The sequence below is a fragment of the Phascolarctos cinereus genome, unplaced genomic scaffold (assembly GCF_003287225.1).
Source record: "Phascolarctos cinereus isolate Bilbo 61053 unplaced genomic scaffold, phaCin_HiC Scaffold_1;HRSCAF=81, whole genome shotgun sequence".
Lineage (NCBI taxonomy): Eukaryota > Metazoa > Chordata > Mammalia > Diprotodontia > Phascolarctidae > Phascolarctos > Phascolarctos cinereus.
The window spans coordinates 256,937,502-256,949,888 of NW_027555514.1; the positions used below are offsets into that span (position 1 = coordinate 256,937,502).

The window sequence follows — 12,387 nt, forward strand, 5'->3', positions numbered from 1 at the left end:
AAGGAAGACAGATATAGGGGGAGATTTAGACAATGCAGAAACAAATCATACATACAAAAATTTAATTTTTAAAATATCCCATTATGTACTAGACACTACAGATCAATGACCATACTTACTATTCAAAATTGGAATGGGTGATGCTGGTCCATTGTATGGAAGAATATGCTTGACTGTAAACTAAAGGGAGGAGAGGGTGTGGAATGTGCTTAAATCTCATGCTTCAGCTAACCACTCATAGTGACCTGATTTTAATGTAAAAGGTTGGTGAGGGGAGCAAGTGAAAAGTAGGAAGGATGAGAGATTGTGGACAGAGACAAAAATAATAGAACCAGAACCAGCATTTTGGGAAAGGGAACAGACTCAGGCTATGGGGAAATCTTCGCTTCTGGGAAATATTTATGTTTGAAATAACTGAAGATTTTTGCAATCATTTATCTAGACTAAGCCCCTTACTTTACAGGGGGCAAGGAGGGAGACACTTAACTTCCAAAGGATGGAGCAACTAGCTCAAAGAGATATAACTAGTAAGTATCAGAGACAGGATTTAGACCCAGGTCCTGTGACTGATCCCCTCCTGGAATACCGCCTTGTCATGGTGGAAGAGCCTCTGTAGCTCAATGAATCTATGAGCTATGCCGTGTAGGGTTACCCATGAGAGATAAGTCACGGTGGAGAGTTCTGATAAAAGGTGACCCACTGGAGAAGAAAATGGAAAACCACTCCAGTATCTCTGCCAAGAAAACCTCACATGGGTCATGAAGAGTCAGACACCGAACAACCACCTATGACCAACGTACAATATATAAAAGAGAGAGTGGAAAAGGATAGAAACGAGACATGTGATTTCATGTGATTTCACTGACACAGAGAACTCCCAGATGAGGAAATTCCCTAGATTGGTGTAGATTGGCCCCTTCTCTGCAATTTATAGGCTAAGAAAGTTGCCTAGAGTACTGATGAGTCAAATAACTTGCCCACAGTTGAGGAAGCTATCAGGCCTGGAGCTAAGAAGACTTAAGTTCACATCTGATCTCAGACATTTACTAGCTGGGTAACCCCGGGCAAGTTGCTTAACCACCAAGCTCTCACTTCCCTCAACTATAAAATGAGGATAACACTAGCACCTACTTACCACCGTGCCTGGAGCTACAGTAGGTGCTACATAAATGCTTATTCCTCCCCTTCCTCTCCCAGTTGCATAGCCTGTGTGTCTAAGAGGTGGGACTAGAACCCAGGTCACGTTCCTATATTCAAGAACATCTCTCTACCTGCTGTGCTATGCTTCCTTTATGGAGTTTTATTAAGACCCAAAATTCCCTTATTTTATTAGAAGTTTACAATCAGGGTCAGTAAGTTAATCTTCTAAAGGTGTGCATTCCAAAATTTTTCATACAAGCCTATATTTCAATAAACTGGACAAAACTGAATAAAATCTTACATATAGTTTTTTGCCAGCTGAGATGGTCCTAATCACTTTATAATGACAACTCACATTCATATACCATTTTCTTCACAACTCCACGATGTAGCTAAAACAATTACATTAGATCCATCTGACCTGCCCAATTTCATACAGCTATTCAGAACTAGGGATTGGCCTTGGGTCTTTTTACATCCAAACCAGCTTTCCTTCCACTCCTACATGCTATGTATCATTTAGGAAAAAAGCTAATGAGGGCAGAGTATCACTGCATAGCTTGCAGCCATAAACAGGTAATAGTCTGCCCTAATCAGATCACATTTAGAATACCGTGTTCGGTTCTGGACACTACAGTTAAATAACAACATCCAGAGACGGGCAACCCAGATTGTGTGTATGTGTGTGTGTGTGTGTGTGTGCGCATGCATACACATATACATATAGGTATGCATGTATCATGATTAAATTTAGGCTTGATAGAAGGGGGGAAAATTCTAATGATTAGAACAGTCTAAATGTAGAATGTGCTTTCTTAGGAGGTGATCTTCAAGCAGAGACTGGATTAGATAGTTTTAGAATGGGGAATCCTGTTCAGGCATAGGTGACCTCTGCAGTCCCTTCCCCATCTCAGGGTATGTAATTTTCATGACTATACGAAGAACTGTGAAATCATTAAGGACAAGACCATGTCACAATAGTGCATAAAATTCTTTATTTAGAACAATAAAGTATATGTATATATAATGTAATTTCAAATTCAAACTGGTATAAAAAAAAAGAGTCGGGACATACACCTATTTTAAAAAGTACGCATACGGTATATACACATACACATCACATTTTACAAACCTCTTTGATTTAATTAACCTTCAGTCATAATAAACTATGCAAAGTAGTGTTGACATCGATTTACATTAGAACTCCAACCTAAAACAGAACCAGCAAATATACCTGTGCATCCATTGAAAAGGAATCAGAGTCCTTTTTTTCAAGCACACTCATTGCAAAATCATGGCAAGTAGATGTGTGCAATCCTACACTAGCGTTTGATAGTGTAGGAGACTAGGATTTTCTGATTGGGGAGATATTGTGAGTCTTACAGCTCTTGAGTCAAATAAATGAAAATGGCACTGTGTTGTTAGATCTTCCATTCAACAGCTCCTGTAATTAAAATACTAATGATGAAAATGTAAAGAGAAAGCCACTGTAGTATGTATGTACTTGGTGACAGTCATCAGAAATACACAAATACCTACATACATATACAGATAGATATGCATTTTTCCTTAGTTGATACTTCAGGATCTCAGAAATGGAATTTTCACAGGAATAATTGTTTGTAAAAAGCCCTCAGTATGAAATTAAAGTACTCTTATTTGTCTCCTGGAACAAAGGCATTTCCAATTCTAGTGAATATGTAATTCAACATTACAGTAATGTTCCTTGGAGCTCTCAAACTAAAAACTCATCTTTTTTTTCCTCACACCTTGTGTGGTACCTGGCACACAGGTGCTTAAAAAGTGTTTGTTGATTGATGGATTGATTCTAAGGGGAATTTCAAGGTGGCATATTCTAAAATTATACTAAGGATGAGTTGACCTATAAAATTCTCCTCTCATTTCACCATAAAAAAAAATAATAACAAATGGCCAGAAAAGTAATTTACAGATTGGTCTGTCCCAAATCGATTTTAAAATATCTTCTGGCATTTTGAACTTTATGTACATCCTCCATTTTAGGCCCTTAGCTTTTAATAAAATTAAGATATTGAAATGCATAATTTGGTGGGTTTCCAAATGTTAAACATACATTAAAGCAACTCTTTCTGACTGCAGGATCTAGAGTGTACTTGAATGTCATGATGTATTTGTAGGAGGTGTTCCAAACTGTTCATTCAAGCAGAGATGAAAAGCCATCACTTGTGCAAATAGTTATTCAATTTACCTTGGGTAAAACTGAATCTTGCTTTGACTAATGAGCCCTATTTACATTCTAAATAAAAACAACAATGATTCTGGAAGGTCAGCATTTTATACACCCAGACCCCAGAACGGAATACTACACTTGAAATCGTCAGCTCTGTTTTTCTCTCCTTGTTCTGTGTAGAAAACAAAGAAATGCGGAAGGACTAATAAATGTGCCAGTAAGAAGAAATGTGGATGACACACCTTAACTAGAGAAATATGTCATAGGGACAGCTGTGAATGTGGAATGAAGGTTTTCTTCCCCCTATAGATTTAAAACCAAATTGAATCTAGTTGATAAACGCATCACAAAAATCCCCCAAAACACTCTGATTTACTAGAAACAATCTAAATCTTACCTAAAGGAAACTTTTTTTAAATTGACATTTTACCTTCTAGTATGGCATGACCATTGACTAGTTCAATAATGAAATGAAGGGAAGTTAAGATGTTTCTGATATTGGAGTTTGGCAGTGTGAAACGGTCTTGTGTAACCCATTATTCAGGACCATTTGGATTTCACTGTCCAAGAACCATTAGCCATGGGGCTGGCTTCTTCACAATCTAGGTTTCTCACAACAAGGTGCAAAGCTTTAAAGGGTCATTTATGCTCTTCAGACCTTCTGAAGCTACTTCAAAAGGCAACTCTGAAATGTAATGATGGGATAGGAACGTAACAGGAAATCGCAAGGTGCTTTCCTAGACGTAGATGCCAGCTGGCCAATTCCAATAATGTTGAATGTTCTCTATTTGGTCAACTCTGGACTATAATAATGAAGCTATGCATTCTCTCTACAGGCAGGCATGTCAGAGCCTGTGTCCAGCTAACCAGCATCAAGCAATTATGCTCAGCATTGTTTTACTGTTAAATGCATTTAATTGTCTTCTAAAGCTTGGAGAATCAGGCAGTCCATACAGTATAGTCCAAACTGAAGATTCCAACTACCACGGAGACTTTCTGACATTTCGATACAAAGGAAAGAGAACAATGACTGTTTCATGCCTTTCTGGGTCAAGAGGCCAGTGTGTCAATGGCCAGTCTGTGGAGATAATTCATCATTGTACTGTTGCCCCAATCTTCAGCTTGGAAGGATACACTTTTGGCTCCATTTGTAGCTTTATGGCACATTAAAACAAACACGCGCGCGCGTGCACACACACACACACACACACATACTTACACAAACTCTCACTCTCTCACCCTCTCTCTCTCTCTCTCTCTCAAATACTCAGCAGAAAAAACTAAGAATTAATTGTTCACTGGCTTTAATGAACTGTCTGCCTTTAGAAGATGGAACATATCATTAGAAAGGCTTCTCAAGACACTTTAAATTTGAGTTTAAAATTACTAAGTGTCCATATTATGGAGGACTCTAGTACAGGGAGCTTGGTAGTAGATTTGGTACAAGGCCTGGAATCAGAAAGACCTAGGTTCAAATTCCACCCCCCCGACACTTGCTAGCTGTGTGACTGTGGGTCAAGTCACTAAATTCCATGTACCTCATTGAACCAACCCCTTAGATTTATCTAGTAGGTTGCAGATTGGTTCTAAGAATCCCCAGTGCTGATGAAATCACAGATCCTTTGCCCTTCAGCAACACTTGCCAAGTTTCTCCAAAATATGCCCTAGGCAGTCATGTGTTTAAACAATAAGCCAACATGCAAAACTGAATAAAGCTTAAAAGAAAAACAACAACTCTGAATTATACCCTTAATGAATAGTGCCAGATCTTAAATAAATGGATATTTCAAACATGACGAAGACTATGTTACCAGTGGCTAAAGTTGCTAGATTTCTTGCTCTTTTGCAAAGGCCAAGGTTTTTGATACCAATGTTTAGGTATGTGGTTGTCTCTTATTAGATACTGAATATTCTAAGCCATACTCATGTCCCTCCCACAGCTGCAGTTTTAAGTAGGATCTCCACACACTCAGCAATTTCTCCTAAGTCTCTCTTTACATAACTCTGTGAAAGGTTTCTAGAATATATGTATATAAAATGCTCTAACATATTTTGGAAACGTATCTATACACACCATAGTGGTTATCAAAAGAGGCAGACATCACCAGGGGCACCAAATGTCTTCTTCTTCAGGTGGGCCCTTCTGATATTCAGTGCTGAACGCTTCTTCATATATTAACTCTTTCAGAGCTTCTCCATGTGGCAACAACATCACCAGTCTAATACAGTATTGACTTCCCCTGCATGGACAGCCATGAACAGCCAACCATGTCAGATTATCCGGTAGGCTTTTTTTTTGGGGGGGATGGATAGATATGGTATTCATCAGGCAGAGAAAGAGACCGGATCCACGTCATGTCGTCCAAAACATGAGCCTAGATTCCGTAAGACTAAAGGCCAGCATGCTAACCGTCTGCATCTCTCAGATTTCCCCTCTTCCTATACCAGAGTGTCTTTAAAACTCTGCTTCTCTTTCATTTTTTTATCCCCACAATCCAAGCTCAAGGCCATTTATACAGACCAGGTTAAACTATGGGATGCAGATGGCAATTGAAGGATTAGAACACATGGATGTTTGGTAAACTACACGTTGCTGGAGGCATGCGGGTGGTACATGGAGTCCAGGGAACGCAGTTCCTTTCCCGACATGAGTTACCAGTTCTAAATGAGACGGTAAATCCCCAAATTCTTAAAATAGAGTTCTGCTCCATGCATATTCTTCTTTGCAGATGATTGATTCAGCGCTGGTTTCACAGTAAGACACTTTGTCCCCATTTCTGAATCATCATTATGGAGTCATGAGTAGCAAGTGCAGACAGAGACTCAGTCTGTCACTCCAGACAGAATATGAATTTGCTTAAAGCTGCTTCATTTATGAAGCAAACATAAAACTGTTACCCGCCTAGAGGAAAAGGAGGAAAAAAGAGAGAAACTGTAGTATTTCTACTTTCTCCATTCCTTTCATTCTTGATCCAGAAGCAGTCAGAAAAATCTACCAAGTCAGCAATGTAGCTATAAGCTCCTCTCACCCACATGATTCTAAAAAAGCATTGTCAAAGTTATTCTAGAAGGTCAGCAACCACTCTGGCCCCAAGTGGTCTCCCTCAAGGAGATCTAAGAAATGCCCGAGGATATCACCAGAAATCTTATGGCATGCAGGTAGATATGGACATAGAAGAAAAGGAGAGAGGAAACAGTGAGGCAACAGGAAAAGGGCGAACAAGACAAGAAGAATGAAGTATCTCTAAGATGAAATGCCAGAAGATCGTCAAATCAATTGCCTTCCATGTTACTCAGCAGACACTAGAGCTTGGAGAGATTATCTAACCTGATCTAGACATCATTTCTCCCTCTAATTCAATTCAATTCAATAAATATTCATTAACCACTATTTCATGCAAGACACTGTGCTGACATGGGAAAGATAATTCCAAGATTAAAAAAAAGGAATGAGAGGACAAGGGTGCTGAGAAATCACAGGATCAAAATCTGAATGCTGCCTTTGACATTTACTACCTATGTGACAATGTTGTTGTTGTTTAGTCATTTTCAGTCATGTGCAACTTCTTGTGACCCCTTTTGGGGGCTTTCTTGGCAAAGATACTGGAGTAGTTTGCCATTTCCTTCTCCAGCTCATTTTTACAAATGAGTAAACTGAGGCAAACAGGGTTAGGTGACTTGCCCAGGATCACACAGTTAATTAGTGTGCAAAGCCAAATTTGAACTCAGGTTCTCCTGACTCCAGGCTTGGCACTCTATCCGTTGCACCACCTAGTACCTCCAACAACAACATCTGATTAGAATTAGGTCTTGACTTAAAATTCAACACTCTTCACTGCACCAGATATATTTCTAAGTCTTACGCCAAAATGAGGTAAGGATGGGCGCTGGACTAAAATTGGTACCTCTCAGTAAAATGTCTGCTAGAAAAATGAGGTTTCATTTGTTCAGTCCCCAGAAATTACCAAGAAGAGCCCACAACTTCTGCCATTCCCTGAATGGTCCTGCTCAGGAGAACAAAAAGCTGTCTGAGGGAAAGAGACCTACTGAGCTTATTCCTGCAGAAACTGATCCAATATTTGTGGTGAAAAAAAAAGAATCAGATAGACCTAAGATTCTCCCTGAGTCCTGCACCACAGCAGATTCTGTCATGAGGCACCATGCTCATATTTGCCAAAGCATGGAAACTAAACTTTATTTCACTGTTACACAGCTGGTCATGAACGATAGAACTTTGGATTCATTTTTGACATTTTCCAGCTCTGATCTAAAGCACTTGTGTTTCTTTTTCTATTGCTTACTATGTGTTTGTAACAATCTCTAGGTAACCATACAGAAAGAATTCTGTAATTTGAGTCAAAGAATGTGGGTTAAAACACAAATTTCTGGTTTGCTGTGAGGATCAAACAAGGTAACATATGGAATAAGTGCTTGGCATTGTGCCTGGCACATGGCAAGCACAAATCATGGCTTGATTTATGTTTTTGATTGAACATATAGACTTAAGAAATCAATGGGGAAAAAAATGTTAGTGATGCAGATTAACTTAAGTGTGTCAGGCAGGCATTTTTTTTTCTTAGAGCTAGTTGGTAAGTTTTCACCAGCACACCTCTGATTGAAAGTAGGTTAACGCTAACCCTAATGCTAAATGCTCACTCCTTTCCTCCCCTCCCTAATAAGACTCAACGGAACAGCATACTTCTTTGACCTTTGGTCATTTAGGTAGGTCCTGAACCAATTTGCTCTCAGACTCTTCATTTTTTATAGCTAAAAAGAACTTCAGGAAAAAGCAGAAAGCTATCATATTAGTAATAGTAATAAGAGCTGACACATATATCCCCTTAAGGTTTGCAAAGCTCTTTATATACATTACTTCATTTGTAGACTTTTAAAAGGTTTTAGACTTTGGTAGGTAAATAGGATAAAAGGCCTAACATTTGATAACAAGCTACCTAATCTTCAGTTCCTACCATTTCTCCCTGGCTCCTTAATTCATTACATATTCCCAATCAAGGCTTAGCTAAGGGTTTCACAAACAACTCGTGATCTGTACTTCTATCACTGTCCTCTACTCTTCGAATGAGTATGGTTCTAATTTCCCCATCGCAGTAGAAAATGTTGGCTTTCTTTGTTCTGATTCCCAAGCTATCAAGTTTGCTGAAAAACAGTACTGCCATTTCCTAACTGGCTGCATTACACAGTCAGAAACTCAGAAAGTCCTGAGTTCAAATCCTGCCTCACACACTTACTAGCTGTGACCCCTAAGCCCCTCAGTTTCTATAAAATGGGGATAACAGCTCTTAACTTACAAGTTTGTTGTGAGGCTAAAATGAGTTCAAATCTGTAAGGTACTTTGCAAACTTGGAAGCACTATGTAAATGTTGTTGTTGTTATTTTAAAGATATAAGAAGTAACAATTGGGGAAAAAGTAGTTCTTTGGGTTTTGAAGGGAAGAGAAATAGGCTAACAGGAGGAACAAAAATTTGGAGTTAGGAAGAATGGAAAGAAATCTTGGAGAATAGAAGCCCCCTTGACCTTAAACGGTCAGAGCTTGGCAGCAGAAGGAAGGAAGAAGATTGAACGGAAGTTCCAAAGTCCTATGAGATCAAGAAAAGTTGTTTTTAATTGTTTTATATTGATGCTGCTGTTAGAATATAAGTTCCCAGAGAGCTAGGAATGCCCCCAGTGTCTTGCTCGGAGCCTGTCACATGCTTAAATGCTTGCTGATTAATTGATTTTTCTTTTAAGATAGGGAAGACCTGAGCATGTCTAGAAGTAGATAGAAACAAGCCCATGGAAAAGATCCTACTCCACTATTCAGTGCCTACTATGTATATGAACATGAGGCAGCTATAGGACAATGAAAGGAAAACTGTCCCTGAAGCCAGCAAGATCTGGGTTCAAGTTCTTGCCTCAGACATAGACAGGTTGCGTGACCTTGGACAAGTAACCTAACGTCTCAGTGCTCTAGTCAATTAACACTGTAGGTTACAGGATACAATGACAAAACCCCAAAACTCCCTTTCTATATTATACTGGATAAAGGCAGAGGAGGAAGGTTTAGGTACAAACAAGGTCCTGGAGAAGAAGGCAAGGATAAGACCCAAGATGGAAGATTTAAGTTTAGAGAAGAGACACATCTTTTCCTCTAAGGCTACAGGGAGAGATGGAGGTGACCACATGATCATGGCAACGAGAATGCTAGACAGGTTCAATTATTTTTCTGTAAGAGACTGAGAGTGAGACAAAAATGGACAAGAATTCAGGATTTAAAGGTAGAAATTATCATATGTATTGTGATGACTGTGTAAGGGAGTCAAGAGGAGACCGGGGGAAGGGGGGAGAAATGGGAGGACAGACAAACAACAATGAAGTAAAAAACAGACAGTATTAATAGGTTGTGAGCCAGGTCTGTAGCATTGTGGCATCCTCCCACAGCACTCTGGGGCCTGGGAGGAGGATCAGAGAAAAGAAATGGGGAAGTAAATAGCATAAGAGTTAAGCCACTCCAATTTCTCTCTACTCCTTGACCCCAACGTTCCCTCAACCACACTCACACATTACCTGGTTCCAATCAAAGTGGCCTGCTAGGCTTTCCCTGCAGAAGACTGTCCACCTGCCAACTTTGTGCCTCTGCACAGCTGACCCCATTTCTGGAATGCCATTCCCTCCTCACCTCCACCCTTCCTAACGCCTCACTTCCTTCAAAGCCCAGCTCTGGAGCCATCTCCTACACAAGGCCTTTCCTAATCTCTCTCCTTCCTAAAATTACTTTGTATTTACTTATCTGTGTACATAGAGTCATAGATCAAGAGCCAGAAAGGACTTTAGAGGTCATCGAGTCCAATCCCCTTGTTTCACAGATGAAGAAATTAAGATCTAGAGAGCTGAAATGACTTGGCCATGGTGATACAACTACTATGTAACAGAGCCAGAAGTCCAAACTCATATCCTGTGACTCTAAGTTCACTGCTCTCTCCATGGCACCATACAGGCTGGGACTCCGTAAGGGCACAGCTTATCTTTGTATCCCCATTGCTTTGGATATAGCAGGTACCTAAATGATGTCTGTTGAATTGGACTGGATTTCGGTTTGCCACCATTTCGTATTCACTGTATCCTGCACTGTTACTGGGCACACTTGCTTTTATCAGAGAATACACACTACCTGAGTAGGGATCTTTTGACCACTATAGCATCTGCACGGGAATCTACCACCTATGTGTTAAATTTGTGATTTTTCTGCTGAGAGTTCTTATCTAGTTCCTAGTCCCCTAAATCTTAATGCTCTGTCTTTAGAGGTATTCATAAAAGATGTAGCTATACTACTTATCCAAAAGCTGGCCACTAATCAGGACTATATTTGCTTAATGCTTGTGATTCCCAGCTCATAAAGAACAAATTAGACATGCATGACTCCAACAGGGAACAGCTTGAGTTTTAAAAACTGCACATAACTAAATCAAAGACCTTAAAAAATCCTGACTCTAACTTGTGGCCAATGGGAGGGTGGATATTACTTGTTAAGACTTCCATCTTGTCATGAAAAACTTACCCGTTGTGCAAAAGTAACAGTGTTGATACAAGCAACAGTTACACTTCTTGAAACTCTCTCTCTTTTTCTTGCAACATACTGGGGGGAAAAACAATAGAAAAAGCTTATTTGCTTTTGGCTAGAGATTCTGGAGAACACCATGAACTGATCATTGTGGAAGTCAGTGTTTACTGTGGGCCTAAGCACAAAAGATTGCAAAATAGAGCAAGCTGTAGTTTGCTCTGGGTCAGAATCCCAGGTTTGCCCCTCAAATATTTACTGATTACCCACTGTATATCATAGAATAGTCTAGTCACCTTGGGTAAGCAAAGGAGACAGAAGACACAATCCCTGCCCTGAAGGAGTTGATCATCTACAAGGAAAGGGGGTGTGTGTGTGTGTGTGTGTGTGTGTGTGTGTGTGTGAAAGAGACAGAGACAGAGACAGAGAGAGAGAGAGAGAAAGAGATAAGGACTGGTCATTAGTGTGGGCAACTTCCAGAGAGGGAAACTTCCTTCATAAATGCAGGCTAGCACATACTCTACAAAGTATTTATTCTTAGAGATTAAGCGACTTGAGCAGACAACACAGGGAGTATGGTGGAAAGGCTAGCCTCCTTGCTTCCAGACTGGTTATACATTCATGCACAAAGCCATGCTGCCCCACATATATAAAAATAAAAGTTTAAATAATTCAAAGATGGAATAAAGAAAAAAAGGTGATTAGTTCTGTGCAGGGTTAACTGGAAAAGGTTTTCTGGGACAAGTTCTGACTAAGGTCTCAGAACAGGGATTCTTAACCTTCTTGGTGTTATGGACCCCTATGGTAATCTTGCAAAGCTTGGAATAATGTTGTTAAATGTGTATAATAAAATACACAGAATTTCAAAGGAAACTCAATATACTGAAATAGTTCAACACACACACATTTGAAATACATTCACAGACTCCAAAGTTAAGAACCTCAATCTGTCTTAAAGGAAGTGATAAATTGTAAACTCCTTTGAGGGCAGATGCTGCTTTTTTTTCTTTGTATCTCTGCTGCTTATGTCATTGCTATATACAAAGCAGGTGTCCAGGAAAGGCATAAGGGAGAATCTATGAAAAGGTCACTATAAAGAGTGGGAACTGAATTAGGTTCAAGGGACAGCACACAGAGCTTGGCTAGAACACAGGGGGTGGGGGTGGCAGTCATATAAAATGAGTTTAGAGAGATGAGGAAATCTAAAAAAAAAGGAAGAAAAAAAGGGGCAGCTAGGTGGCGTAATGGGTACAGCACCAGTCCTGGAGTCAGGAGGACCTGTGTTCAAATCCAGCTTCAGACACTTGACACTTACTAGCTGTGTGACCCTGGGCAGGTCACTTAACCCCATTGCTAACAAAAAAGGAAAAAAGAAAAAGAAAGAGATGAGGGAATCTGATAGCGAAGAGCTTGGAAGACTCGGCTAAAGACACTTTCAGCCAGTAGAGAATTTTCAAGTCTGTAAAGCTCTCTGTGTACACTA

The 12,387-nt window shown here is 39.8% G+C and overlaps 1 protein-coding gene across 2 annotated transcripts in view; it reads right to left on the bottom strand.

Moving 5' to 3' along the window:
- Positions 1-2,116: 2,116 nt before the first annotated feature.
- KITLG (KIT ligand) overlaps positions 2,117-12,387 on the bottom strand; it is a 120,095-nt gene continuing 109,824 nt past the window's right edge. For both annotated transcript variants that reach the window (XM_020993458.2, XM_020993457.2), the window contains 2 exons: positions 10,905-10,982; positions 2,117-6,251 (listed from right to left, as the gene is read on the bottom strand). In XM_020993458.2, coding sequence (XP_020849117.1) covers positions 10,943-10,982 — 40 coding nt within the window. In that variant the 3' untranslated portion in view covers positions 2,117-6,251; positions 10,905-10,942. The remainder of the gene's footprint in view (positions 6,252-10,904; positions 10,983-12,387) is intronic.